This window comes from Nesoenas mayeri, assembly GCF_963082525.1.
Source record: "Nesoenas mayeri genome assembly, chromosome: 7".
In the NCBI taxonomy this organism is placed as follows: Eukaryota; Metazoa; Chordata; class Aves; order Columbiformes; family Columbidae; genus Nesoenas; species Nesoenas mayeri.
This window is the reverse complement of record NC_137551.1, coordinates 31,384,532-31,412,215: the sequence shown is the minus strand read 5'-3', so window position 1 is coordinate 31,412,215 and position 27,684 is coordinate 31,384,532. Positions and strand designations below refer to the sequence as shown.

Below are 27,684 nucleotides of genomic sequence, written 5' to 3'. Positions count from 1 at the left end.
CCCTGTCTACCAGGCCTGACCAGCAGGAACTGACCTCAGTTTAAATTTTCTGAACTGGGCCACTGAAGCAGATGGGCAATTGTAGCAAGGCTGTGATTTAGCGCAGTAGAGGTTCCTTAAGCTTAGAATCAGCAGCATCCTGGAAACTTGAGAGAAGCCAGTTACGAATGTGTTTACCACCAAACACTCACAGTTCATTGTTTAATGATATCGGTGGCATCTAATATTGTAAAAAAATACTACCTGTTTTCTTATAGTTTATGAAAAAAAGCTGTTGTTTGTTGAAGTGATTCTTGCCTTCCCTGGGTTGCTGTGCATTGTAGCTGGGCAAAACAGCAGCTAGCAAAAACATTCAAGTCAACACAGCATGATGAAGGTATTTTCCATTCCCTACTGGTCCTAAATCAGACCTAAAGGGAATTAACTTGGAGTAGACAGTATAAGACGAAGTGTGAAAACTGCCAGTTGGTAGTCTCATCTAGAGCCATTACTGACTGATCTGGAGTCATTAAAGAGTTTTACAGTCAAGCTAGTGAAGATTAATACAGCTTGAGAGCAGCAATGTTTTTCAATTAATGGTTAGCAACATAAACCTTTGCAGTGTAAATTATGCTTTATTTATAAATCCTCTAACATATATTCAGCTGAGGAAGGGTCATCTCATGGCTAAAGATGGGGAAATAAAAAGGTGTTGGCTCTTTCCTGGTCTTATACAAATGTTCTTTGTGATCTTGGGGGCGGTAGCACTGAAACTAGGTGTGCTTCAGAGGCTTTGCCCTATGAAACCAAAATATTAACACTTTCTGAGTTCAGTGGTGCTTCCTGTGACTCACGTGGGTACTATGGGCACGTGCAGCATGGAAGTGCCAGAAGTAAAGGGGATGAAGCATTGCCCCAGATAAATTATCTCTATGTCACACTCTTTGGTGCTGTGCTGAGGAGTCACAGCCTGGTTTGCAGCTCGGCAGTGGCAATTCCCAGCTTTGCTGCCCATCTCCCCCATGGCCTCTCAGTTCTGGGGAGCGATGGAGTTGGGAAGCACAGGAGCCTCCAAAGAGGAGGAACGGCCTCAGCTGGGTTTTCCATGCTTTTCCCACACACCGTCATTCTTGCATAGCGCTTCCTCCCTCCACATAATACTCTGTTATTTCCTCCCTGGAACAGACTCCTGCCACTGCTGCTAATTAGCCCACGGTGAACTTTAACATGAACAAAAGCAAGCAATTAAATGCGTGTTGCTTCAGTGTGAGCCCTGTCAGAGAAGAGATTTGTTGGTGGCAGAGCTGAGTAGCACCTCCTCAAAAGGAAAACAGACCCATTAGCCTGGCTGAGGCATTGGTGCTGGGGACTGGTGTGTCTGAGTGGCTCGTTGTGGGTGTACAGGGATGTCTTCGGCATGACAGGTTTTCCTGAGGCTGGCTGAGATGCCTTGAGTCTTCAGTGCCATGTGATACAAAGATCTTTGTGGTTCACCACCCAAACCAGACAGCTTAAGAAGCTACTGAACTATGAATTATGTTTATGCTTGGTTTTTTGGTGGTATTGGTTTGTTTGTTTGTTTGTTTTATATGTGTGTCTTTTTTGGGTGACACACGTGAATGTTTTAAAATCATTACAGACAGAGAAATCAGGAGGAGGCTTGGAAAGAAGAAGAAATAAGTCTTTGATAGATCCAAATCTAGATGACGTTTGAATGATGTTTGCAGGGACCCAAGATTCAGGTGTTGCTAGCTGCTTTTGAGCCCTAATGCTCAAAATCCCTCCAGGCTTTTCCTTACTCAAGCAAACGCTCCTATAGGAAGAAGAATAGATATTTACATGGGATTTTACTGGTGTCTGAACAGCCTAAGGCAAGTTGGAGCCTTTTTTGTGGGACCCACTTTCTTTTCAAAACTAGAGGAAGGGTTCAAGCTGGAAAACTATGAATTATTCCTGGTCAGAAAAAAAAGCAGATCTTGGAAAATTCAGAATGAATGTGTGTCCTCTTTTGAAAAGCCAACAGTTGTCTCTGTTGCTGTTGTAGCTCTCCAGCAGCTGCTCACAGAACTTGAAGATTTTCTGAGGATACTGGACAAGGAGAACTTGAGCAGCACTGCTCTTGTGAAGAAGAGCTTCCTTTCCGACCTTCTGCGGGTCTACACCAAGTCCAGCGGTACGGGCAAGGGAAACCGAGGACAGGGTGGTGGGGTCCCGTGGGAACTGCTGCAGGGTCTTGAAGCAACATTTTCCTGGAGGCTGGTGGGAAGGGGAGACATGAAAATTAGAAGGAGAAAATAAGATTATTTTTGCAGTGACCTCTAATTGTTTATGTAAAATTACTATACTTATGTGTCCAGCTTTACAAGCAAAGGATTCCCAAGATTCCTGATACTTTCTGTTTTCCTTATTAAACCTTAAGTTTATTTAATCCACTTTGTAAGATACACAGGATGTACTGTTTGGCCAAGTTAATGTTTAAGAAGAAATTTTAACTTATGGAATTTCCTGACTATAAAGCATTTAATTTTTCTGCTTTTTATTAGTGCTTGGGTTTTTTTTCTGCACATTGCCTCAACCAACATGCTCTCCCCAAAATGTGCTCAGCAGAGACACTTTTTACATATGTCTTTGTGGAAAAACTTAGCAATGTGAAAGCAATGGGTGCATAAAGAATTCGCTCTTCCCTTTGGTTGCAGGTGGCGATGAGGAATATATTTATATGAACAAAGTGACCATCCACAAACAGCAGGGTGACCAGGAGAAACAAGACAAAGGTAAGCAGCTGAAGATTAATGGCTGATCCATATCTAACAGGGTGATGAAGGCACACATGGTTAGAGCTTTGCTTTACTGGCAGCTCTGAGGACTGAGGCAGCTGATGGTCTGGAAGGACTGCCATTTTCATTACATTCCTTTGGAAATCGTGGTCCTTGCCAACACTGTGAGGTTATTCCTGGAAGTAGCACTTTGGAGGGCATTATTTTGGGATAAAAATGTTGCCTTCTAAGGCTTGCAGCTCCAGTGCCTGAAATATTTAAGGCAGCCCTCATGTTTCCTTTGGCCACAAAACAAGTCACTTCACCTCTTTGAGACCTTGAAAGCGTGTGTCTTCTCTAGTGTGTCGCTCTGCACTAGCCCAGAGGGTCTGAGCATCACAACCTTGCGAGGCGAGTTCCCGAGCACACCCTTGCCACCTGTGGGGGCAGAGCACCCTCATCTCCCCAGGGACACGAGAGTTCTGCGGTGTATGAGCCAAGAAATTAAACCGAGATAAAACATTCATTTCCAATTTAGATTTCCTGGGTTTTGAACCTGTAGTGTGGCGAAGAACATAATTATTTAAAAACGTCCTTGCTTTTTGAAGTTCATCACAAAGGCTCTGTTGATAGTTGCATGGAGTGAGATTATTACTGACACACATCTCCTTAATGCACACGTAGCCAGAGGCTGACCCTATCCCAAAGTTTCCAAACCTAGTAGACGAGAGAAGAGGACATGTCAGTGCAGCCTGCTGTCGACATACTGGTCCTGCGATATAGTTGGGACAGCTCCACTTCCAGAGTTGTTTGGTTTGGTTTTACTTTTTTGTGGTGGGGTTTTTTGTTTGGTTGGTTTTGTTTTTTAAACTATCTGCAGCTGAATTTAGGTTAACTTCAAATACTGCTGAAGACAGGATGTCCTCCCAGATTACACATGTAGGTCCAATGTGATCTCCAGACAGGGCCTTCTGGGTGATGCTGTGATGCTCCACAAGAGGATTGCACAGCCTCCCAGTAGCTCCTGGCAGCTGAGCAGCAACAGAAACATCTCTTTATATAAGTTATTTATTTAAGGCTTGCACTGATCCACCATGCTGAGACACAGGGGCAAATTTCAAACCATTTATTTTTAGAGTTGGTTCTTTTATTTCAGATTTTTCCCTATCAAGGCCATAAGCCAACCCACTCAGTTGCTCCCTGTGGGACCCAGAGCTTCACTCTTTCACGGTTTTCCACAGCCTCCCTATTCCAAGTAAAACTTCTGAGTTACTTGGAAATGGTGAAGTCAGTGAGACACACGTATGGGACCTCGGCCACAGCTGCAGCTGAGTGTACAGCCCTGATCCTGCCTTTGACTGCACGGAGGCATCAGTGCCTGCCTGGTCAGTGGTGGGACCTGCAGGTTTGGATTTAGCAGGTGGAGGGGGCTGTAGTACCCACTGGTGCTAGGGGGTGTGATTGGGATCCCCCAGGGATTATGCAGCTCCCTTTACCCCTTTTATGCCCTGCAGCTCTGTGCATTTCCTTTCACCAAAATCCTTTGGTGGGATGTGGTGACCACACTGTTGTGGCTGAGGTCAATGGGACCTCTTATGCCTTGCAGAGTTTCTTCACCACTGTAGCTGTGCTTGGGTGTGCTCTAGCAGCACAGGGTGAAATGCTTTCTGAAGCAATAATACATCAGTTCCAAAAAAACCCCTCCAAACCTTAAAACATACTATTTCTGCAAAAAACATATTTTACTCACTATTTCCAATTTCGTTAGCAATGATTTAAGCTGAACAGTGTGCTGCTTTTGGCCTTTATATGGCGCAGAAAGGGAATTCACTGCAGTGAGTGATGAAGGCACCATCATTTACTTGATCTCATATACCTGAGAAACACAGAGAGTCTCTGCCCTGCAAGTCCATGGGGCTCTTCACTGAGCCAAATGCCATCTGCCTCTGACAGTCAGCACAGAAGGACCAAGGTGCAGGAGTCTGGGAGGTGGAACTGATGCACAGTGCAGGGCTCCTGGTGGTGGTCACTACAGTCTTCTTAGCCCATATTCCAGCAGGGATTCCCTTTTACAAAGAACAGAGAGCACAGATAAATAACAGTTTGCACAGCTGTGAATTTCAGCAGGCTTTTTGCCTGCTTTTTCTTCTTCCTCTCTTCTGAATTCTCTCCAAGTTCCAGGTTTTAGACAGACATCTTTATCAGAAGACACCTGCAAAGTGGTAATGCTTATCTAGGAAAACAATACTCTTTCTGTCCCACCCCAATAAGGAAACAGTCTGATTTGTGGTGCTGATGTGTGTAGCAGGAGAAGAAAGAGGTGTGCACAGCACACACCCTGTGGGCTCTCCATACAGGAATCCTGCATTAGGTGTTTGTGCCCATATGCTGGGCACAGCCACAGCTGCCCTCTGCAACCTCAGAACAGAAAACCCTGTAACATCTCCTAGCAGTCTTGTCAGGATGAAGGTTAAAGCGGTGGTTCTTCCTTCACAGAGCCTCAAAATCAAAGCTCTATCCCATCCTGCTCTGTTCCTCAGCTGGAGTAGGTGGGCAGGTTTCCAGCAGGGTGAGGACCGAAGCTGTGGTCTCCATCCTGTGCTCCAAAGTTGGTGGTAGGAGGAGGAACCGCTGGTACAGAAACCAAACAGCATTTTCCGGGCATGGTGAGGTGCAGTGGGGTGATTGCTAGGTTTGTTGGAGAGTCGAGAACAGATGGCCACTGCTTGCAAAGGGTTTGGCAGTGGTTTTTGCTGCTGCAATGATTTCTTTTCTGTGGAGCTGAACATGGGAGGTTCTGCCTGATGCAAGAGGATGCAAGTTGGCCTGTTTCTCTCCGCTAAAAGGCCCCTGTGTGGACGACTGTGAGTGCAGAGATAATCCCTTTCTGGAGAGTAGCCCACTGTGGCTTTAGGAAATCTCAACCTTGCTTCTGGTGTCGCCCAAAACATCAATGGCCTCAGCAGCTGCTGTTGATGGAAGGTGTCTGCCCTGAGAGTGCAATGTCCATGGTCCTTTACAGAAAAGGACAACCCCCAGGAGCAGCCTGTAGATGTGACTCTGGCAATATAATCATGAGCTGTTTCAGTGGGTGCATCTCCCCATTATCAGTCTTAGGCTCCCCTGCTTTACTCTGAACCTTACATGACATCCAGCAGCCCTACTTGCAGGGCACAAAGAGCTGGTTGGAGTCTTGGTGTCTATTTATATATGGGTCTCCGTGTCTTCCTGACTTACAGAAGTTACCCAGTGTTGGTGACCAGGAGACCTGCGTCACAGGGAGCAATTTGTCACAAGAAGCGTGTTTTGGGCTCTTGTGCCATCAGGCCAGGAGCGGTCTGCAGCCTGGCAGGGCAGAGCTGTCATCGTGGTTTCCAAGCCCCAGACGTGAACAAAGTAATGTGGTTTCCAGCTTCTATTTTTAAGGCCCAGAAATATGCAGCAAAGTTCCTGCCCATGTCTTCTGAGTGCAGCACTAACTGCTACTGGGCATTGCGTGATGCCTTGGTGGTTTCTGTGTGTGCCTGAGGAATATGGCTGGAGCATCAGCAGGTGACTGCGGGAGCTGGAACATCAACTCATTGCAGCTTTTGCACCTAATTCCCTTGCTTAATTTACTGGACTTGCAATATCTGGATATCTTGGCCTCATTTCTCCTAGAATATTTGGCAAGAGACACTGTAAATGGAGACTTCCCCTCTGCACAGAATAATGCCTTCGAAGCCCTTCATTTTTCAGCCATTTGTGCCCTTCTCCCACTTGTTCCTGAGCATTGCTGCATTACACTGTCTTGGAGGTCGTGGGATTTGGGCACTTGTCTGAGGCCACCCAGGAGTTCTGTGGTGGGGGAAGAGGGACTGGACACAAGTGTTCTGAGCCTTCAGCATATCCTGCAGCTACTGAATCACTCTGCATTCGGCTGCTTGGAAAATCTGACTTTCCAGAGGCAGACACAGATTGCCTGGAGCAGTTCTGCTGCCATATGCCCTTTCACATGGTTGGCCTGGGCTGCTTCAAGAGCATCTCTTCCTTCAACAGCAATTAAATTACTGATCTTGGCTGTCTTTGATAAAGCATCCTGCAGCCCAGCTAGGCAGCAACCTTTGCAGTTGGATCTGGGTGGTATTCGCTCCAGTTTTCTGGAAAAGCAGCAGAGGCAGGGACGGTCACTGTTGTGTCTGCTCACAGCAGCAGGGATCAGTGCTAGCAAGGACTAAAGTGCTGTGGATTTCCAGATACCGTGTAGTATCTGCCCAAGCTCCTTCTCAAGACCCTTTAAAGTTTCAGCAGTGGGGTTGAACTTCACAGTTTTCCCTCCAGAGGGAAAAACATACCCAAAAAGCAGAGGCCAGTTCTTCTGCTGGGTCTTCAAGTGCCACATTTCTGGGTATGGCCTGAAATGACATGGTGGCCCTGCAGTGCTGCCTGTAATTGTCACTTTGCATCCTACTGAAATAGCACCTCGCTATTCCTGCACAGCGCTTTGCTGGGAAGTGCCACATGCCATCAATATGATTGTATTTGTGCATTGCAGGGCTGGATCGGAGAAACTCCTTGACCAACGGAGACTCAGGACTGCATTCGTCCCCTCCTCAGAAGAGCCTGCCAGACCTCCCCCCTCCCAAGGTAGGTTTTGGAAATCCTTTGCTTTTCACTGCCTAGTCCTCAGTCTGGGGATCTGAACCCCTGGAGGCTTCTCTTTTGTCATGTACTATGCAGCACGGCTAAATGGAGTGACCTCTGCCTGTCTATGTTAGTGAGGCAAGTAGTCCAGGTGAGCTTTATTTAAAAAATAATAACGATAAAATGAAGATTCAACTAAGGGCTCCCCAGTGTGGAAGTTTCCAGCTGTACATTTGGTCCTTGCGAATGCTGCAGGTCAGTGTGTGGCTGGTGTGGGCACTGTGGCTGGCTGGTGGCCCCGGCAGGGTGGCCATGCTATGGGGTGGCTGGACATTCATAAACCCCTGCTGTCCCCAAAGCTCGTGCACAAGTGGAGCAGGCAGCTGAAAGAGCCTTCGGCTTTCCATGCATGTGCAGGAGAAATGCGTAAAACAGGCTGTATTCCCTGCCAGGGAAGCCTACACACATCACACAGTAATCCAAGCTCAGAAAAGGAATAGAATTGAGGTTTTCAAAGAAACAAAGGTGAGGTTGGCTCTTAACTGTTGCTTTGAAAATCTCCGCCAAGTTGTAAAGCAGCTATGCCCAGGCTGCTGGCATGAGCTTAAAAAAAGCCAGAAATCCTTCAGCTGCGGGGTGGTGGGGCGATCCTGGTCAGCACCAGGGTCTTCCTCACTGGCAGAGCCTTGCACGGTTTGGTCATTAGCAGAGAAGATCAGGTTTGCTTCCTGGTGTTGTCTGTGCATTGGGTGACTGTGCCAGGCATTACACTGGTTGTACAGCCCACAGGTCTGCAAGGAGGAGTTGCCAACACTGTAGATTTTTTCATAGGGCAGCTATAAATCTGGTCAGGCTCCAGTATAAATATAGCCAGGGTCCAGTTCAACGCCATCAGCTTTCAGTGGGATTTTGTCTCCATGCCAGCAAGTCAGCCAGGCTGTCCTTAAGAGGCACGGGTCATCCTAGAGACCCTGGATGTTGCTGCTCAGTAGCTGATCTGACGTGGGAATTGCTGTAGCTGGGATTTCGGGATGTGAAAGGAAAGGAGGGCAGGGAGTATACATGGGGAGGAGGGGGAGGAGTGGTGCATCCATGGAGGAGGATCTGCTCCTTTCCCAGAAAGGAGGACACAGGGTGAGGCCCCAGGACTTCTGCCCAGGGGGCTGTGTGGCTCAGCTGGAGTTAGCTGGAGGAGCTGGGAAAGCAAGGAGATAGGATGGGATGCAGCCAACAAACCCTCGGACACAGTGCGGTTGCCTGCTGGGAGCTGCTCCAGCCCCGGGGGGCCCTGCCCACGCAGCCGTCTGGGGATTCAGTGCTGGAGCTGGAGTTGCCTGGGAGCAGTGACCAGAGAGGGATCGCTGTTTGGCTTTGGGTTTCTCAAGGCTGGAGGAGGTGGTGGCCGTGGCAGGGAGGTGGGCAGGAGCATGGGGGTGCGGTGGAATGAAGGCATGACTGGGGAAGCAGCAGCCGGGTGTCCCCAGGACTTCTGTGCTGGTGCTTGGTGCATGTCAGCTTTCTGATAGGGCAATCGGGAAGCTAAATGAGGGAATTTAAGAAAAAATAGTCTTGGATGTTAGCTGAGATGGGTGCTTAAGCCATCCATCTTCTCCCAGGCCTGTGCTGGGAACTACCTTCTCCCACCTGCTCACCACTGGAGCTGACCTCCCAAGTACCTCCTTGCTGTGGGCATCTCATGTCAGTGGGCTGTTGGCAGCAAAGATACCTGAGCTTAGTTCAAGGAGTGGGGCTGAGGAGACCTTGAATGTGGTCCCAGTTAGAGTGTGGAAATTGCTGCTGAGGGGAAATGAATCTTCGTGTCTGTGTTTGCTGGTCCTGGCGCAGGCAAGAGCCACGGCCACCTGTGCGGTGGAGGAGAGAGCACAGCTCCTCACATGGAAACAGGGAGATTAAGAAAAGTCCTCAGAATATATCTGGTTTAGCTCTGTGGAGTTTTCTGTGGTTTGGCGATGCCGAGGCTGTGGTGTTGCTCTACATTTGCCTTTGAGGCACAGGAGAAATTTGGTGATAAAGCTCTGTACAGAAGATTGTCCCTGGTATTTACTGACACCAGCAGTCAATGGGCAACCCAACAGGGGCAGCCCAGCTGGATCCCACTAATTTCTTTGAATTTGTCCCAAGGCAACCTTGAAACAATGAGTCCTGTAGGCTGTGGCTCAGACACTGGTGACCTTTCATCTGTGGTGGCCCTGGCAGCTCTGCTGTGTTCTGCAGCCATCCACTGAGAAGGTCATGCAGCACGGATGCAGATGCCCAAGAAGGTTTTATTTATGTGCTCCATTGTGCCGTAATGCAAGAGGCAAATGTTCTGTGAGAGCCATTCTGGGTTAGGTAATGCAGCGTGTACTCTTTGACTTAAGCTAGAGACAAAACAACTCCACGCCTTTAAGGAAAGAGAAGAGAAAAAAATAGCTTCTGTGGCAGCTGAGGTGCAGTCCCACCTAGTCCCTGTTGGCTCCCATTGTCTGTAGGAAACAAAATGGAGCAATCCCTTCCCCCCCCACTTTCCCTGACACTTGTGGGATACTGTCAAATAAACCCACAGCATTTCTTTGCGTAGGCAATTTGTGAGCTGGCTGCATGCAGGAGGCAATTGCACACACATTTTCAGGCCAGGGAAGGGATTAAGTAAAGCTTTGGAATGGCTGGGTTTGTTTTTCTTTCTTTAATTTAACACATTAAGACAAGTTCCTAAACCTTTAAGTGTTTGGAGGCAAGTGTTTTCCGGCAGTGTGTCCTACCTGGCTCTGGAAAGCAGCTCAGACTCTGCTGACAGCATTTGGCAGACCCACATAGGAAGGAGTTTTCATCCAGAACACTTGAGAAGTTTGTGAGGCTGGCAGAGCCATGGGCAGCTTGCCCATGTGGGAGCAGAGACGCATGATTTTGGCCGGTGTGGTCAGGGTACCCAGCTCCCACAGGCTCAGCAGCATCCCCCTTCATGGGCAGTTGCTGGCCAGAAAATCTTTTCCTTCAAAGCTGCCTTTCTGCTTCTGGGCAGCAGTACCTGTTGGAATATCCAGGGCAGGATGGGCAGCTTTGAACTTGCATTTTATGATGCTGGCATGACCTCCAAAGGGACTGATCCTGCCCTAGACTGCTCTGCAATGCTGGTGGCCCAGCTAGCCGCTCTTCTCCAGTCCACCAGGAGCAATCACATGAGCTGGTGTTCAATGACCATGCATGATCTAAGACCTTCAACACTGCTGTCTCTGCAGAGAGGGACCTGCTCTTCTTCCTGTCCCCCTGGGACGAGTTGGGCTTTAGCCCTGCACACACTGAACCTCCCATCCAGGATTTGCACAGGTATCCATCAGGAGCCAGTTGGAGGGGTGTGAGCCAGAGCATTCCGTTGTCAGATGACTGGGGGTGGTTTGACCTGGGCGAGGAGAGGGGACACCTCACTGGGGAACGAGGCGATGCTACTGTTGGATCATGGTGCAAGAGGTGGGATGCCATGTATTTTGGGCAGAGTACAAGCTGTGTGCTCATCCTACTGTGATCTCTGACTCTGCTGTCTCACATTCAACAGCCATGTGAATTACTTGAAAAGTAAAAAGTTTGTTCTTAGCTTCTCTCTTTTTTTTCCCCCCTCCCTCATATTTCTAAAAGCTCAAGGCATTGTTTTTCCTGCCAGCCCTTGCTTGTGTTTAGGGAGGGGCTTGGCAGGCACCTCAGGGATTTTCCCACACTTGGACTCTTTTCAAAGGCAGATTTTCCATCAGTGTTGTTCATCCATTTCCTTCATTTTTCGCTCAGAGCACAATTAAGTATTCCTGATATAGTTCCTAAAGCAGAGATTTTTAGCTGTTGGTTTGCTATCAGTCAGAACCTTGGAGATATGACCAGCGACTGCTCAGGTTATGCTCTTCAGTGTCAAACCAGGATTGCGTGAAATGTCTGACCTTCTGGTTCCATGTTGATGTTGGTGCAGCAGGCGGGAGTCCCAGTTCATGATAAGGCAAATGGGTTTGGATTGCTGCTTTTGAGGAAACACATGAGTTGATCTTCCCCGGGCTTCGAACAAAATTTTAAAAAAGAATATTTATGACATAATTATACGATAGTTTCAAATGACTCCTTTATATTTGAACTAACTGTACTCTGAAATTGTTCAGCAGTCTGTCTTCCCTGTCATCTCAACCAGTTTGTATTAAAACCCTGGTGTGTGCATCTAAAAGGTCTCATCCACTAGGATGCACTTCAGTGCTAATAAAAAGGATGCCTCTTTGTTTTAAATTATCTGTTTTTACCTTAAATCATGATTCTTTTATTTATTTACTCTGCAGATTCCTGAAACAAAACAACCTCCGGTCCCCAAGATCGAATCCCCAGAGGGCTATTATGAAGAGGCTGAGCCGTATGATGTCTCTGTAAATGGTATATCACAGCTAACTCTCTGGGGGGGTTTCATGTGGGAAATGGAGGACTTGAGGTTTATGAGAATGAGTAAACGAAAGTGCAGGCATTTCTTACAGCTCATGTGATAACTTTGTTTTCTGATGCTGGTCACGCTTGGTATTACAGATCCAGTGCTAGATAGAAAGATTACTTGGGGTTTTTTTTTTACTTTCCTGTAGAAATAAGTATTAATAGTATGCCTGGGTTAATGTAACATCACTGTAAAATACTATAAACCATTGTGGGTTCTACCTGTCTTGATGGTTTTCTGGCAGATAGGCTGTACTGAAACACAGGTTTCTACTCAGGAGTGGGTGTTGAAGCTGTGGTGGCTTGCATTCATGTCCTAGTGCTCTAATCATCCCTTTGGGGCTCAAAATCCGTGACTCTGTTGGTCTGTTAGAAGTGATAACTGTTTTTATAATTGGCTGTTTATCTAGCTGTGTCTCCTGTGGCAGCTTAGCCATCTGTTAACTTGATTAAAAAGCCACACTTCGTGTGAGGGGACAGTGTGTGGGTTGCCTTTGCGCACACTCGCTCGCCACTTTGGTTAGCACCTCCCAGCAATGTCTTCAGCAGTGTCACCGGTACCTGTCACCCATGGGGCCCCCCACTTCGGGGGTAGACCGTCACATGCAGGCTGAGCTCCCGGATTCTCACTTTTTAAGATATATTCCTGCATCCTTCCTTTGGTGAACATCCTTCATGAGAGATTACCTCCCTCTGATCTAATAGCAGAGCTGATCTTGTCATGTCATCAATTTACAATCCACTTCAGCCCAAATGAGACAGATTACATCGCTCTGCTGCAGAAGGGGATCTCTGCTCATCAGCCCTGACTGCAGTGGAGCAGGATGCACTGATGTACACTCTGTGGGGCAGAGCTCAGCGGGGAGAGTCAAGACAAACAAAGAAGTGAGAGTTAAGGGTAAAAGATTAGGATCTAAACTCTTGGCTGTTGAATCTGAGCTGCTTATGAGAGAAGCTGAGTCCTCTCCAGCCCCAGTGTGCTCCTTGGCACCGCTTGCAGTGTTTGGGGCTTGGTGTATCCGAACAGCCCTCGCTGCCTGTGTGCACCTTGCGCTCCCGGACAAGCTGTAGCTCAGTGTGGGTCGCTGTTCTCACTGAGTCTTTGGGGTTACACTGCTAAACAAAAAAGGGGGATGTAGAAAGATCTTTGTTTCCCTGAACCATCCCGTTTTGACTGCAGCCATTTTACAGTGGTGAATGGGAAGATTACACCCAGCTCAGGTGGGAAAAGGTGCAGGCTCACCATGGCTGGGGTAGAACGTGCCACTTGGTGCAGAGGAGAGGTCCCCCCAGCTCTGCCGTGTGTAGGTGCCAGCTTGGTTTTGCTGACATGCTGTGGGTTGTTCAGCTGAGGGCAGGGCTGTGGCGTGTGGGGTGCAGGGGACTGAAACCCTCTTGAAGCTGGGGCAGCACAGGTCACTGCAGCCTTGTCCCTGCAGGTGTTTCCAGTTGCCTGCACTGTAAGATAAATGGACTCTTTTTTTTCCCCTGTTGCACATTGGGAAAGAGGATAATGCACTAAGAGCCATGGCATGTAAAGACATACACCAGATTAGCTGGAGCCTGGCCATGGATCCGTATGCTGGGAAACACAGGTTAAGTTATCCAGGCAGCTCCATGAACTCATGTTGTGTTCGGAGCCTTGGCTGGCAGCAGCGATAAGCACACACCCAGCTTAAACCTCTGCTTTTCGTTGGTAGCTTACTGCTCAAAGATGCAGTAACGCCCACCATCCACTGAAATCCAGGCCAGTCAGATGCCTAAGGGAGCAAGAGACCCTGTGAGCATGGTCAAAAAAAAAGAGAGAGAAAAAACCCATTTGATGAGGGCGCTGTCAAAATGGGGCAATCTGTGACTGCTGCAGATAGCTGTTTGACCAGCAGTCTCAGGCTGTGGAGGGCTTGGGAGAGGCTGAAGCGTAGCATGCCATGCAGCGACAGAAGCTGAGGGTGCTCTGGTTCACGTCAAGAGATCAGGCTCCAAATCCAATGGCATGTGGGGGAAACCTGCGGGTCTCAGTCCTGCCTGTTGGTTCCACAAGTACAAAACTGGGCTCCCCATCCCTTTTTCCCCTCATGCTTTATCAGATGGTAATAGTACCCTGTACCTGTTCTACGTGGAATGATGCTCATTGCTGGTAACTGCCTTGAGACCTTGATGTGACTGCCATTGCTGAAGAGCGGTCTGGACATGCATGGCTTTTCCCTGGCCAAATATGTCAAAACCTGACCCCACTGACACCCCAAGCCCTCTGTGCTCACCCCCTTCTCCCCATAAGCTGGGTAGGGAAGGGGCGGATGGTCCAGGGAGCTGCTGGTGGTGTTTCTGGCAGAATTACAATGTGAGCCTTGGAAAGCACCCATGCATCTTCAAACAAATGGGCGAGGTGAAACCTAACAAAAAGAGGAACATCACTAAAATTAGTGGGTGCACTGCCAAGAAAGGACATCAAAGCAAGCCTCCAGATGGGCTGAGGAGATAGAGGAGTCGTGCAGCAGCCGAGGTGGGACTGTAAGGCACTGTAACAAACTGTGGGTGAATTAATTAAAATGAAGCAGGCGAGCGAGACTTCTGGGTCTCGGGGTCCCTCTTTCATCAGCAGGATTCCTGACTCTCCACTGGGAATGCCTCTGCCTTTCATTTTACAGCTCCGGCAAATGCTGCTGCTTCCCTTTCCTCCTGGGCTGAAATGTGTTAAACTGTCCTCGTCTGTGTTTGCATAATTGAAGGGTGCGATAAGAAATAGAATGAAAATGCAAGGGGCAACGTGACTGCCAACTGAGCAATAATTATTCCATCTGAAACAGCTCATCAGCCCTGGCTGATTTTAATTACGATGACAGTGGTTCTGTTTTAAAGGAAATTGCCTTTTTTGAGGGGACGGGTTGCAAACATTCCTGTTTGAAGTCTCACTGTATGGTGTGCTCCTCGCAGGCCAAGGGGGGAGCGTGGGGCTGAGCCGACTGACGCCCTTGTTCTTCACATCTGCTTATCTGTGGCTTTCTCTCTTTGTCTCCCTTTCTCTTTCCTTTTGACTGTGCAGGTCTTTTTGGTAGGCTTGCTGCGTCTGGACCCAGGCCAGGGTTGCAGGTTACTGAGGGCGTTATTTATGCCACAATAACGATGGGTATGGCATGCTTTCCAAACCTGAGGTGCTTTCTTTAAAAAACAACAACAGCAACAACAAAACCAAAACAAAACTCAGTTTTAGCGGAGGTGATCAGGTGCCTTCCCCTGGTATTGCACTTTATATGCATGGACGTTAACCACCTCTCCCTTCTCTCTGCCCATGCTTGATGTACACAAGGCGGCATTTTTGTGTGCCTTTCCCCATGCTCAAAATTATAATGAAGAGAACTTCCCTGGCTTTATTCCCCCAGTTCGGGCCACTGATGTGGAGCTGATATGTGGTAATGCTGGCTGTATTGACAAGTAGCTGTTCAGCGAATGTTGGAGGTTCTCTGCTCAGGGAGAGACAGCTCTGGCGTATGAGATGGTTGGAGCTTCCTGCATCGTGGTATTGATTTAGCTCCCTGAGAGGCTGTGGGAAGACAAACAGGAAAGCAGAAGTGGATTAGATGAAGACATCCGAGGACATGGCTGCCACTGATGTCACAGCAATGAGAGGATAAAACTGTGCTCTTTGTTGAAAGTGCCAGTAGGTGGAAATGGAGACATTGTACTGAAGTGCCTGAGAATGAATGCACAAGAATGACTTGGGATAGAGTGAACCTTAGTAATGATGACAGTGTTGTCTTGAGTCACCCAAACAAAACTTGTCCCAGTTTCCCAGATACACACCCTGGAAAACACCTTTCCATTGTAAGGCCGCAGCAGTGTCACCACACCAGCAATGGCTGCAGCTCTTCAAGCAGAGAAAAGCTCATCTCATGAGGCACTTGTAGTTGTGGTTGATGCACAAAAGAGAGGCAAGGTCTCCTGCTGAGAGAAAGGTGGCAGCCTGAGACCTAATGCCTAGGTGAGGGGCACCAGAGACACCCAAAAGGGGCCAGAGGGGCAGTTAGCAATAGCCTCATGTTGCTAAGGAGGAAGGTTCAGAAGATGAAGTTCCCTTAGGCATCCTTCTGCTGCATAAGGAAGGGTCCCTAGCAGTGCAGAGATTCAGCTTCTTGGTATTTCTAGAAATGAGAAACCTCAACACTTTTACTCCATCTGAATTTCTGCCCAGGGTTCCTGTGGACAAGGCTGGCGTAGTGATAATGCATTGGGGGGTAATGTTTTCCCATAAAAGATGGACAGTCCAATACATGGAGGGTCTGCAGATGGTAAGCCAGTAGTCTGCTGTCAGCACCATTCAGAGAATTTGAAAGGGAGCATTTGCTTTTTAATAAGTTTGTTTAATTGGTGCAGCTCTGATCACTTGAGGGATGTCACAGAGTGAGATTTGACTGAGGGTAAGGCTATAGCTTTGTTACTGCTTCTCAGTTCCTTTTATTTTAAGAACAAATAAACCTGACTTAAGAAATGTTCTTCAGTGAAGCTCCTAATGCTTTTTTTTTCCCTCTTGCTGCTTTTCCTCTTTTTATTTTGCACCAATCTGATAATGTTACTTTCATATGGATATTAAGATCCTATGAGAATCAAAATCAGATTAAATTCTGGTGTGGGAATCTTAATGATATTCCTCTGTGCTGTAGGACAGGAATGCAAAACCCTACACGGATGCTGCCCAAATCTTACCATCTTGCTGTGTGAGCTTACCTGGCAAATAAGAGCCATCCTGTAAACACCAGCAGAGCATTGCAAATTCCCCTGCAGTCAGTGGGAACATTTTTGTTGTCTCTGATGAATCTGGTACCAATAACCAGCTGTTCCTATCAGCTGAAAACTCCAATAACCTACAGCACATTAGAGCTGGGTATTGAAAAACCTAACTTATCCTAATAACGTAGCAATCCATTTAGGAGCGAACATGAAAAATGTGAATACTGTTATTTACAGCTGCCACTTATGACTAATTTTTGCTGCTGCAACAGTGTAACAACAACAACAGTGCAACAGAGCCCCTTGCTGCCCCTTGAATGCTGAGAGAGACCTGTTAGCCCAGAGAGGGAAAGCAGAATGACATCTCAAATACAATAGATCATTGCTTGCTGCATGGCCTCGCAAATACCATCTTTACTTCTGACATTCAGAGGACAAGGGCTGATTGTAGCATACTGTTGCCTTAAAAATTGTGTTTGGCTTGAAGTGGAAAGTAGAAAAAGCATCTTTGAGGGGGGGAAGCAGTAAACATCAGAAAATCTCTAAGGGAATGTTCTCAAATTTGTGGTCAACTGAGAAGTGTCTTTTGAGTGTTTGCTAGCTGAGACCATTAGGTGCAAAGCATTGCAATGAGATTAATACTGGGCTAGAAAGAAAAAAAAAATCTATGAGGGTTATTTTCCTGTTGATTTTCCCCCTGTAGAAGAGCCTCAAAAGACACATCCCTATGCTGGAAGCTTTTGCATGTGTGAGCATGGCTGAGGCAAACAATAGACTCAGAGTTGTCCTAAAAATGTATTTAATGACAGAGCTTTGCTTTTGTTGTAGAAGATGGTGAAGCTGTTAGTAGCTCCTATGAATCTTACGATGAAGAGGAGAGCAGCAAAGGCAAGTCAGCAACCCATCAGTGGCCATCCACGGAGGCCACCATTGAGCTGATGAAGGATGCCCGCATCTGTGCATTCCTGTGGAGAAAGAAGTGGCTGGGACAGTGGGCGAAACAGCTGTGCGTTATCAAGGACACCAGGTTGCTGGTGGGTAGATCACTCACTTCACTCTCTGTATAAAACTACCTATTTTCATGAGCCGGGGAGGGAAGTGGCACCTCAGGACATGTTATATAGTTGGCAAAACCAAAGTACCTCTAGAAAGAATGCTTCAGAAACCATGTCCCCAGAGATTTGGGGATCTCATTCCATTTTCAGAAGTGACGTGGGCATGGGGCTGCTGAGGGGGGCACAAAGGCACATTTGTGGCCAAAATCCCAAACTCCCCAAATGCCTAGAGATGCTTTTGGGGGAAATGTTTCAGGTGGTTAAGCAGAAGGGATGCTTATCCCACTGACTAACCACATACTTGACCCTTCTAGCAGTATCTGTGAGAGGTGTTTTGGACTATTTATGCATGTACATAGATGGATGTGTATCTCTGTATGTATAGAAATGTCTTGTGTGTAGTCTGTGTAGACATCTCAGCCTCATAGGACCTATAGGACCCTCTTGTCTTCTGCGCACTTAATGTGTGGTTGCACTGAGCCACTTCTAGGGTTGAGCTCACACCAGCAAGCCAGAGAGAAGTCCCTCTTCAGCTTCTTACCTGCCCTCCCGTCTTCCTTCCCCAGTGCTACAAGAGCTCCAAAGACCATAGCCCTCAGCTTGACGTGAATTTGCTGGGCTGCACTGTCATTCACAAGGAAAAGCAAGTGAGGAAGAAAGAGCACAAGCTGAAGATCATCCCCACCAACGCCGACGTCATCGTGCTGGGGCTGCAGAGTAAAGACCAGGCAGAGCAGTGGCTCAGGGTCAGTGCTGCCTTCGGGGCTTGCCCCGCAGCTGCTCCCACGCTTCTACTCCGGCTTTGCTGGGAGACCGTATCTTATCTCAGTCCTGTCCTTGGATGCTCTGGCTCCCTTCCTCGCTGCAAGCCTGTATACAAGCACACCACTTCCATGTCCCGGGATAGCTTCTTCCTGCCACTCCCTGCTGCCTTCTGCACAAGGGAGGCTGTGGAAGGACCTCCCAGTTCAGCTGCTGCGGCCAGGAGGGAGCCCAACATGAGTTGGCTGAGGACAGGAGGAGAGAAGAGGCCCTTTCCCTGAGATGGCAGCAGAAGGAGCCTTCACAGAACCCTGGGGCAGCAGTGGGGCTGTGCAGCGCCGGGGCTGCCTTTGCTGGCAGGCGCTCCCTGGCTGGCTTGGGTCCAGCAGAGTCTGCTGGCTGCCTGCTACAACACCAGCAGCGTCCCCAGCATCCCAGGGAGCCTAAATCATGGGTGTCCCAGCCTGCTGTGGTTTTGCTTGTCCTGGGTGGGGAAGAGGTGTTGATCCCATCACTGCAGCTCTCTCACAGGTGATGGCTTCCCCTCTGCACAGGTCATCCAGGAGACCAGTGGTCTGCTCTGCGAAGGAGGCACTGAAGGCAACCAGTACATTCCAGATTCACTGCGTCTCAGTTACCCAAAGGTACACCTTGTCTCTACAGTGAAAATGAGCACTTAGGCTTTTCCATCTTGTTCTTTTAATAAATAATAGTTGTAGGTGAAGTAATTTTATCTGTGCAAAGACTGATATTAAGGTAATCAGGCCCCTTTTCTGCTGAAAAGTAGTGTTATTGGAACAATCTTAATTTTCCTTTGCAATCTTAATTTTGTTGCCACATCTTTCCCTAAAACTGGCTCCGCCGTACCAGGCAGAAGCACTATCTCATCCAACAGGGCAGTTGTGCTCACCAAGAGCTTCAGAAGAGACATAGACCCTTGGACACCAGGGCTTGGGCCAGTCTCTAGTTTAGGTTTAGGTGACACTTCCCTGAAGTCAGCTTGTTCCAAAACAGTGGGAGGAGAAAGAAACCTTCATGAGTCTCTAGTGGACACCCAAAACGCACCTGTTTGTGTGTCTGGCCAGTTCCTCTGCTCATGCCCTCCTGTGAGGACTGGCAAATGCCCCCACCAGCCTGGCTTCAGGGCAGGAGGAGATAGGGTGGCATCAGTGGTGCCACTACATCATCTCAGAGTTGAGCCTAGCTGGATTGGTTCATGTGTCATATCTGCCCATGTTGGGCTCAGAAACAACAGAGAGGGCACAGGGCAGGAGAAAACCTCTGCAACTGACCTTGTAATTTAGGAGGGGGGAAAAAGACACTTGTGGCGGGTGCTGGCTGGAGGAAAGGGTCATGTGCATCTGCAGAGCTTCTGTCTGGTGCTTGTTGGCAGGTGGAGGTATCTGAGAGGTACTCTGCAGCCTCTGAGAGCGGGAGCAGCACGGATGGCCACCCAGAGACAGCGGAGATAAAAGATGGTAAAACTTTACCCTGGGAATGGGGGTGAAACCAGGCCACTGACCCTGCCCATGCGGTGAGGGTTTCTGTAGTGTCTCATGCCATTGCCACCCCAAACTGACCTGATGCAGGGTGACAGCTGCGTGTGTATTCACTGCCTGTTTTTTTCATAATGAAGTGATAGGTGGATTTGGCGTTTCTTTGCAGTTACAGACTTGGGACAGGGCTTGAGAAACCTGGGTGTGATACCTGCCATACTACACAGATCCTGTGTGTCTCTGGGCAAGTCACTTTGTGACAGTTTGAGATGGCATAAATCCAACCTAAGTGACTTTCCTCAGGGGCCTCTGTGGAGAAGTTGGAGTACCTGTGTGAGATACTGAGCTGTCTCCAATGGGAGAGTTACACCTTCACACTAGGGCATCTGACTTTAGGATTTGAGCTCCATTCTACATCTATAAGATGGGTCAGTTAAGTACATTATAAGATGAGATGTTCTGTTAGAAGAGTGGTGGGACCCATCTACATATTGAAGAGAAAGAGAAATCCATGCTGAGGACTTGCTGGGGCCACCCAACAGATGGAGCTCGGCTGCTCAGTCCCTCCACATTAGGATTTCATCATTTCGTTGTGCTACAGAAAAAGAAAATGCCCACTGAAAACATCCAACTTGGTTTCTTACAAGGACTGCCTGATGATTACACAGCCACAGCCACGTCCACACACTGACTGATGTGCTCAGCCAGAAAATGCTGAAGAGCCTCTTTGGGCATAAACATTCCCCTCCCCACCCTGAGCCTCTCTTTTAGAAAGGAAAAGACTTGAAAGCCATACATATTTATGGGTAATGATTTTTAATTCAATTTTTTGTAATGTAAGAAAGCGAAAGGAGGTCGGCACCTGCCCAGCAAGACCTGAGCAAACAGCCTTCCCACAGCTCCTGCAGGGACTAGTGTTTGGTCAGCACTAACCCACGTTTAACACAATATGGATTCAGTGTTTTGGGCACGTCACTTAACTGAGATGACTTGTGCTGCTCACTCACCATCTCCCTGGGCTTTGGACTGTTACAGCATATCCCTGAGTCACAGGTTTGCTCTCTGCAAGTGATGTGTGTGCCACAGGGCTGTTGGTTGCAGGACACCCAGCTGGGACAGCGGGCTGTGAGTTGGGAAAGCCCCACATACATCTTTTTCTTTGTCCTTCCTGGTAGTTAAGAAGAAGTGCACAACTGGCCTGAAACTGAGCAACCTGATGAACCTCGGGAGGAAAAAATCCAGCTCCCTGGATAGCCCAGAGAGATCCCTGGAGACTTCCAGTAAGTAACAGCATGAGCGCCTCTGCAGGGACTTGTCTGAGGGCTGGGTCTTGCTGTGCAGGGCAGGATGAGCACCAGGCATCATCTCTTTCAAACGCACACGTGCCAGGCTGTCCTGCTGTGGGAGGCTGGAGGTCGCAGTCTGCTTGGTCTGTGTGCCAGTAAATCCATGCGGATTGTGGTGCCTCTTACACATGAAGGTGACTGTGTGGCTTACAAAGGCAGGCAACAGCTCACAGGGTGGCCCAAGAGGAAGGGCAGGTAATACCAGACATGCACACAGAGGGCACCTGTGCTGCTTTTCCTGGGCATCAGCCCAGGGTGTGGGAGTCAGCAAGGAGAGGGTTGTGTGGGTCAGCTGGTATTCACCAGCTGGGAACAGCTTCATCCAACCATCTGCAGCCAACTTGCTGCTCCAAACCTAACCTGAACTTCCAATAGTTTTGTTTTGAATGGATTTTTTACCATTTTCACCCTGTTTTGTATGGACAAGACAACTTGTCTCTTTGATTTTACTCTTTGTTGTTGTCTGTGGTTTTGTGTTGTGCAGTGATCTCAGAACTTACTCATCAGACATCCCTGTGCACACAAACGAGTTTGAATTCCTTCTCCCTGTGGGGTGGAAAATATGCCTAAGTAACCTGTGCTTGCTTGCAGGTTACCTGAACGTGCTAGTGAACAGCCAGTGGAAGTCCCGCTGGTGTCAGGTAAAAGATGGTCACCTCCATTTCTACCAGGACAAGAACCGAAGCAAACTGGCTCAGCAACCCCTGAGTTTGGCAGGTTGTGAAGTTATCCCAGAGCCAAGCCCTGATCATCTCTACTCCTTCCGCATCCTGCACAATGGAGAAGAACGGGTCATTCTGGAGGTAGGCTGTATATCTCCAAGCGCTCTCTGCTTTAAGTCGTCAGCTTGGGTGTCTTAGTAGGCCTAAATGCCGGTGAGGTCCTCCAGAGGAACCCTCAGTCCAGCAAAACAGAACTTGAAGCGTGGGACTTCGGTTCATCTGCCTGTGGTCACCTAGAAGGTGTCCCACCTAGGTGGGAATCCAGGCTCTGTCTGATGCTGGTGCCTCCAGAGGACCATTCGGCGCTCATCTTAGGATGGCATGAAGGGTCCTCTGGAGGTGCCCATCTCTCTCCACTGACTATAGGATAAGGTTATGCTTGATACATTTCAGGTGGTTAATGTTAGATGAGAGGAGTGCCACTTAGGGTTTTAAGGCGGTGGTTAGGATGGACACAGAACATCTTCTGAAAATGGAGAGTCCCAAAGCCATGGGTCGTACATCCCAAGTAAACCGATCACAGATCTGCCCCTGAAAGTGCAAGTGAATTCATCTCCATCTGTTACTTTCCTTTGCCTGAATCCAGGGCTGTTTATCTCTAATCTTAGTTCTCTCTGACGGCAGCGTGATTATAGTAGGAGGTGGACAATGTGAGCAATTTCCTGTATTTTTCCAGTGGGTGGAATATTTATAGCTAAATAACTGACTTAGACTGCCTGCCATGAAGTTTGAAGGTGTTTTTGTTTAGCTTCTGATTTAGGGCGTGTCTGTGTCTAAGAAATTTTGCCTAATTACAGATGTAAAGAAGAGGTGCTGGGAAAATTTACATTTTGTGAATGGAAGAATCTGTATTTTGTTGGGATGTCAGACTCAATGTACAGGCTGGCTGGCTGGCTTCCCAGGGACTGTAGTCTCTGCTAAGTAAAACAGATTGGAAGCTTAAAATATACCTTCCAGTTTGGGATACAGTTGCCCTGAATTTAACTTTGTGCTCACTGCTCCAGCTCCTCAAATCAAAGCAAAAGATGCAAAGATGGCTGCATCAGCCCACTTCTTCTTGCTTCAGGTAGAAATCCTCCACTCCTGGGAGGTACATGTGGCTTATTGCTAGATCTGGCTTCAAGGCACCATATTTAACTCTTAATTTTGCAGAATGTCAGACTATTCACTGCAGCTGGGAATTTGGTACTGACCATGTTATGGCAAGGGGCACTTTTTGAATTTCTTCTCTGATCCCACTGTAAACTCTCCCCAGTGCAAACAGCCCTGGAAGAGGTTTGGGCTCTGGCTTAAGGAACTCACAGGCTCTCTGGTGTGCTTGGGTCTCCCTGCATGTCCGTGTTTGGCAATCCCATTGCTGCACTCTGCTGGTGCAAAACAAAACCCGCACATTCTCCTCACCAAAGCCGGCTTCCCACCAGCATCTCCAGCCATGGAGACTGACTTCTCTTGCTCTTGTAGGCAACCGAGTTGATAATTGTAAGGAAAATGTAGATTGAGTAGAAATTTTAGGAAGGAGTTAAGCAAAGAGCTGCATTCATACATCTTCCAAATTTGCGAATCAGTCCATACACAGAACGATACTTCTTTCTTCTTTTACTGTGCTCTCAGGTTTAATACAAACACTTGGCCGTTGATCTGTCCTCGTGCAAGCCCAGAGGACAGCCAGCATAGTGCTCTACCTGAGGCTGAGTCAGCAGTAGCCTGGGGAGTGCAGAGGAATTGCTGTTCCAACCTGTACTGTCTCTCTGCTCACCTTGTAGGCAAAGTCCTCAGAGGAAATGGGCCACTGGCTGGGCCTCCTCTTGTCGGAATCAGGTTCAAAAACAGACCCAGAGGAATTTACCTATGATTACGTGGATGCTGACCGGGTTTCCTGCATTGTGAGCGCCGCAAAGAACTCCTTCTTGTACGTCACGGGTAACGTGCGGGGCTGCAGGGACTGGTGGAGGGGAAGCAGCTGGGGTGGTGGGTCCCTCCCCTTGTGAGAGGGTGTCTGCCGTGGGGTTGGGGCTGCACTCACGTCTGCGACTTGGTTGCTTTCTTTGAAAGCACAGTGTGGGACAAAAGAGCACTTGTTGTCCTGCGGTGACATGTCTAACCTGAACCACAGCTGCCATGGGGTTGGTGGCATGTGCCCGGGTGGCCTTTGCAGTGGCAGGTTGGTGGGGCGGGCTTGGCCACAGGCATGCCCCAAAAACTCAGTGTGGTGCGGCCACACAGCAAGACCGATCTCGCCTGATGGGATGTCCTGATGCCTGTTCACAGCTTAATGCAGAGGAAGTACTCTGAGCCCAACGCCTACATCGACAACCTGCCGAAGGGCAGGATGCAGCAGGATGAGCTGTACGACGACGTGGATCTGCCAGACCTGCCTGCGGTAAGGTGCCCAGCACTGCAGCGAGCTCTGCAGAGATCATGGGCAAACATCTGACGGGGGGAGCCTCCAGCAGTGAAGGGGGAGGGTTTTCAAACTGCAGCAAAGAGGGAAATCCAGGCTTTTGCAAGGGGGCAGAAGCGGGTGCTGGAGAGGAGTCGCTGAGGGACAGGAGAGTGGCTTCCAGTAGGGTGCTGTAGTGATCCTCAGGCAGCTGGGATGAAACCCCACAGTTTCCATCAGCAAAAAGCATGGATCATTTGAAGATAGTGGATTCTTTGGAACCCAGTCTGTCAAAATTCCTCTTGATAGCTGTGAGAGCAAGTCCTGTGTGTAAGGGTGTTGGTCTCTTCTCCCAAGTAGCAATAGGATGAGAGGAAATGGCCTCAAGCTGTGCCAGGGAAGGTTCAGATTGGATATTAAGAAACATATCCTCACAGAAAGGGTTGTGAAGCAGTGGAACAGGCTGCCTAGGGAAATTGCGGAGTCACCATCCCTGGAGGTGTTTAAAAGGCATATAGATGAGGCTTTTAGGGACATGGCTTAGCGCTAGAGTTAGGTTATGGTTGGACTCAATGATCTCAAGGGTCTTTTCCAACCAAAATGATCATATGACAAGAACGACAGGCTATGTTGGGGAACAGGGATATCACCCTGCAAAAGGCAAAGGATCTGCCAGGGGCTGCTAGAAGTATAACAGTGTGTGATCCTTGGGTGAGGCTGCTGCTACCATTGGAAAGACTTGGTGAAGGAGAGTAGGAGGGGACTTTGCATGAGTACACCAAAAAGCCCTGTAAGAAATGACTTTATTCCTTTAGAGCACTTGAAGATTTATGGCAAATACTCCAGCTTGCCTGTGATGCTGTTGCTGCTCTGCAGTGAGACTTTGTAGGTCTGACTGCAGTAGATGGTCCCTTTTCAGGGGAACTTTCTCCTCTTGCAGGAAGAAGTACCCAAGAGTGAGAGCAAATCAGAAGGGGATCAAGACAGAGTGTACCTGGATCTCACCCCAGTGAAGTCTTTCTTACACTGTGCTGGCAAGAAGTCATGCCAACCTTCACCCCTCAGCTCACCATCTTTAGAAAGGGCTGCCAACAGGCCTGCAGCAGAGAGCACAGCCGAGACAGCCCTCGTGGCTAAGGAAACTGAGCCCTGCAGTAAGGCGATGGAGACCTTGGAGCAGGTACTGTCCTGAGCCAGGGGTCCAGGCCTCATCAGTGGGCCACATCCTCCCACCACATCATCCCACCTTGTTTCCCCCTCTAGAAAAACCCAGAGAAGCCGGAGCCTGATGAAGTGCTGCCACGGACACCCGCTGTCAAAATCCAGACGCAGCAGCAGAACATCGCTTTCCCCCAGCCAGCCGCCGAGCTGCCGCCAGGCTCAGTGACAGCGGGCAGCCCCCAGCTGCTGCCCGCGCACCGGCCCAAGATGCCGCTGCCAGGTGAGCAGGTGCCATCTGGGGTGGGGACATGGAGCAAGGCTGTGCTGCAGGCATTGAGTTTTCCCTGTGGTTCAGCTTGCCCCTACTATACCGTATCTTCACAGTGTCCAAGGGGCTGAGGAGTCTCCTGGTTGGTGACTTTCCAAGCCCTCATTCATTTAGTTTCTAAGCACATGGAAAGGTGTGTTTTGTTTTGTTTGTTCCTTCCTGCTTTTTTCCCCTGGCTGAGCTTGTTTTTGGGGGGTGTTTTTGCAGCAGCAGCGGTGGAAACCAAGCTGGGCAAGAACAGGACAGAGGCGGAGGTGAAGCGGTTTACAGAGGAGAAGGAGCGGCTGGAGAAGGAGAAGGATGAAATCCGGGCTCAGCTCACCCAGCTGCGCAAAGAGAGGCGGGAGCTGAAGGAAATGCTCACAGGCAGCACAGGTAGAGCGGGGCAAGGGGTGATGTGTGGAAATGAGCCAAACTGGGACCACAGGGAGGGAGAAGGCAACAAACCTCACCCACCTGGGTTCACAAGCGGCAAGGGCGGAAGACTTGGTGCTTTGAGCCAAATGATGCAGCTCAAATTGCACTAGAGCAAGAACTTGTGCTGTTGCACTCCCTGTTGGGGCAAAGTATAAGGAAAATGTACATTACATGGTCCCTGCTCCCCTCATAAGTTCCTGGCTGGCATCATTACTCCTTTCACAGACAAGAGCCTGGAGCAGAGGCTGAAGGAGATAGAAGAAGAGTGCAAAAGGAAGGAGAGCCGGAGGGTGGACCTGGAGCTGAGCCTGGTGGAGGTGAAGGAGAACCTGAAGAAGGCAGAATCCGGCCCAGTGACACTGGGCACTGCCGTGGACACCACACACCTGGAGAACGCAGCCCCCCGGGTATGTGGGGACACCCCCAGGCTGCACAGCAGCATCCCAGCAGCTGGGATGTTGCACAGTCTCAACCTGCTTAATATTATAACGAATAACAATATTGTATTATTATAAGACATAACCTCATATATATTTATAGAGTAGATTTATATATTTATGTTGATTATTATAATATAAATGTAATAAGAATTAGGTAACAGCAGCACTGGGGAAGGGAAAGGGAGCTGAGATGTGAGTGAGTGGCTGTATTTCCCTGTAGATGTTTGAGCAACAGGGCCATGCAGCTCTGACTCCAGCTTCTTCTGCGCTCAGCTGAGCTAGGGGTAGTTTTTGGGGGAAGATTCAGGCATCTAGATTCCTTCCTGGGAACCTGGTTCCAATGAAATGTAGTGCCTGAGCCCTGCTCTGTACTAGTTCTTGAGTCCTCATACCACATGGCACATCCTGATGTTGGTTCAAAATCAGTGCAAGTGGGCTGTGACTGTTGAGCTTTTCTAGATGGTGGTGAAAGGCAGCAATCTCTCTCTCAGCAGTCTGAAGTTATCACAATTTCTATTATTTTTGTTGTGGATTCAGGCAAAAAGCAGCAGCCCAGCGAACAGCGCAGAGAACTCACCAGTTAATTCAGCAACGGCTTTAAAAAACCGGCCTTTATCAGTCATGGTGACGGGGAAAGGAACAGTCCTACAAAAAGCTAAGGTAACACACCTATTGGGACAGGATTAAATCCATCTGGGACAGATGCTGCTTTCCCCTCCTGCAGTGGAGCAGAGCAGCTGTGGTGGGTCTCACATCCCAGTCTGGGATGGACCCATGACCGAGCACCACTCAGAGCAGGCCAGCCTGGTTTTCATCTGGGTCTTTTCACCTGGGCTTGCTCTGGCTGTGATTTAAATGAATAAATGTGTGTATTGCTTATAAGAGAGACATCCTTGGCCTGCCCTGTAGCCAAAAACACTCAGGTACCAGATGCTAGGGTTGATCCTGTGCACATTACAGCTACTGCGACTTGCCAGATTTGCCTTTTGACTAATTCACTTTTATTTCATGGCAGGAATGGGAGAAGAAAGGAGCTAGTTAG

The 27,684-nt window shown here is 48.6% G+C and overlaps 1 protein-coding gene across 1 annotated transcript; it reads left to right on the top strand.

The window, feature by feature from the left end:
- Positions 1-1,396: 1,396 nt before the first annotated feature.
- AFAP1L2 (actin filament associated protein 1 like 2) lies at positions 1,397-27,684 on the top strand (the record flags this gene model as incomplete). Its single annotated transcript, XM_080348252.1, has 20 exons — positions 1,397-1,403; positions 2,024-2,152; positions 2,676-2,753; positions 7,270-7,361; positions 11,669-11,759; positions 14,854-14,937; positions 17,364-17,569; positions 18,157-18,336; positions 18,907-18,996; positions 19,746-19,830; positions 21,024-21,128; positions 21,786-21,997; positions 23,680-23,825; positions 24,185-24,296; positions 25,237-25,476; positions 25,560-25,737; positions 25,993-26,160; positions 26,428-26,609; positions 27,180-27,302; positions 27,658-27,684. The coding sequence occupies 20 exons, from the start codon at positions 1,397-1,399 to the stop codon at positions 27,682-27,684; spliced, it is 2,535 nt and encodes an 844-aa protein (XP_080204378.1).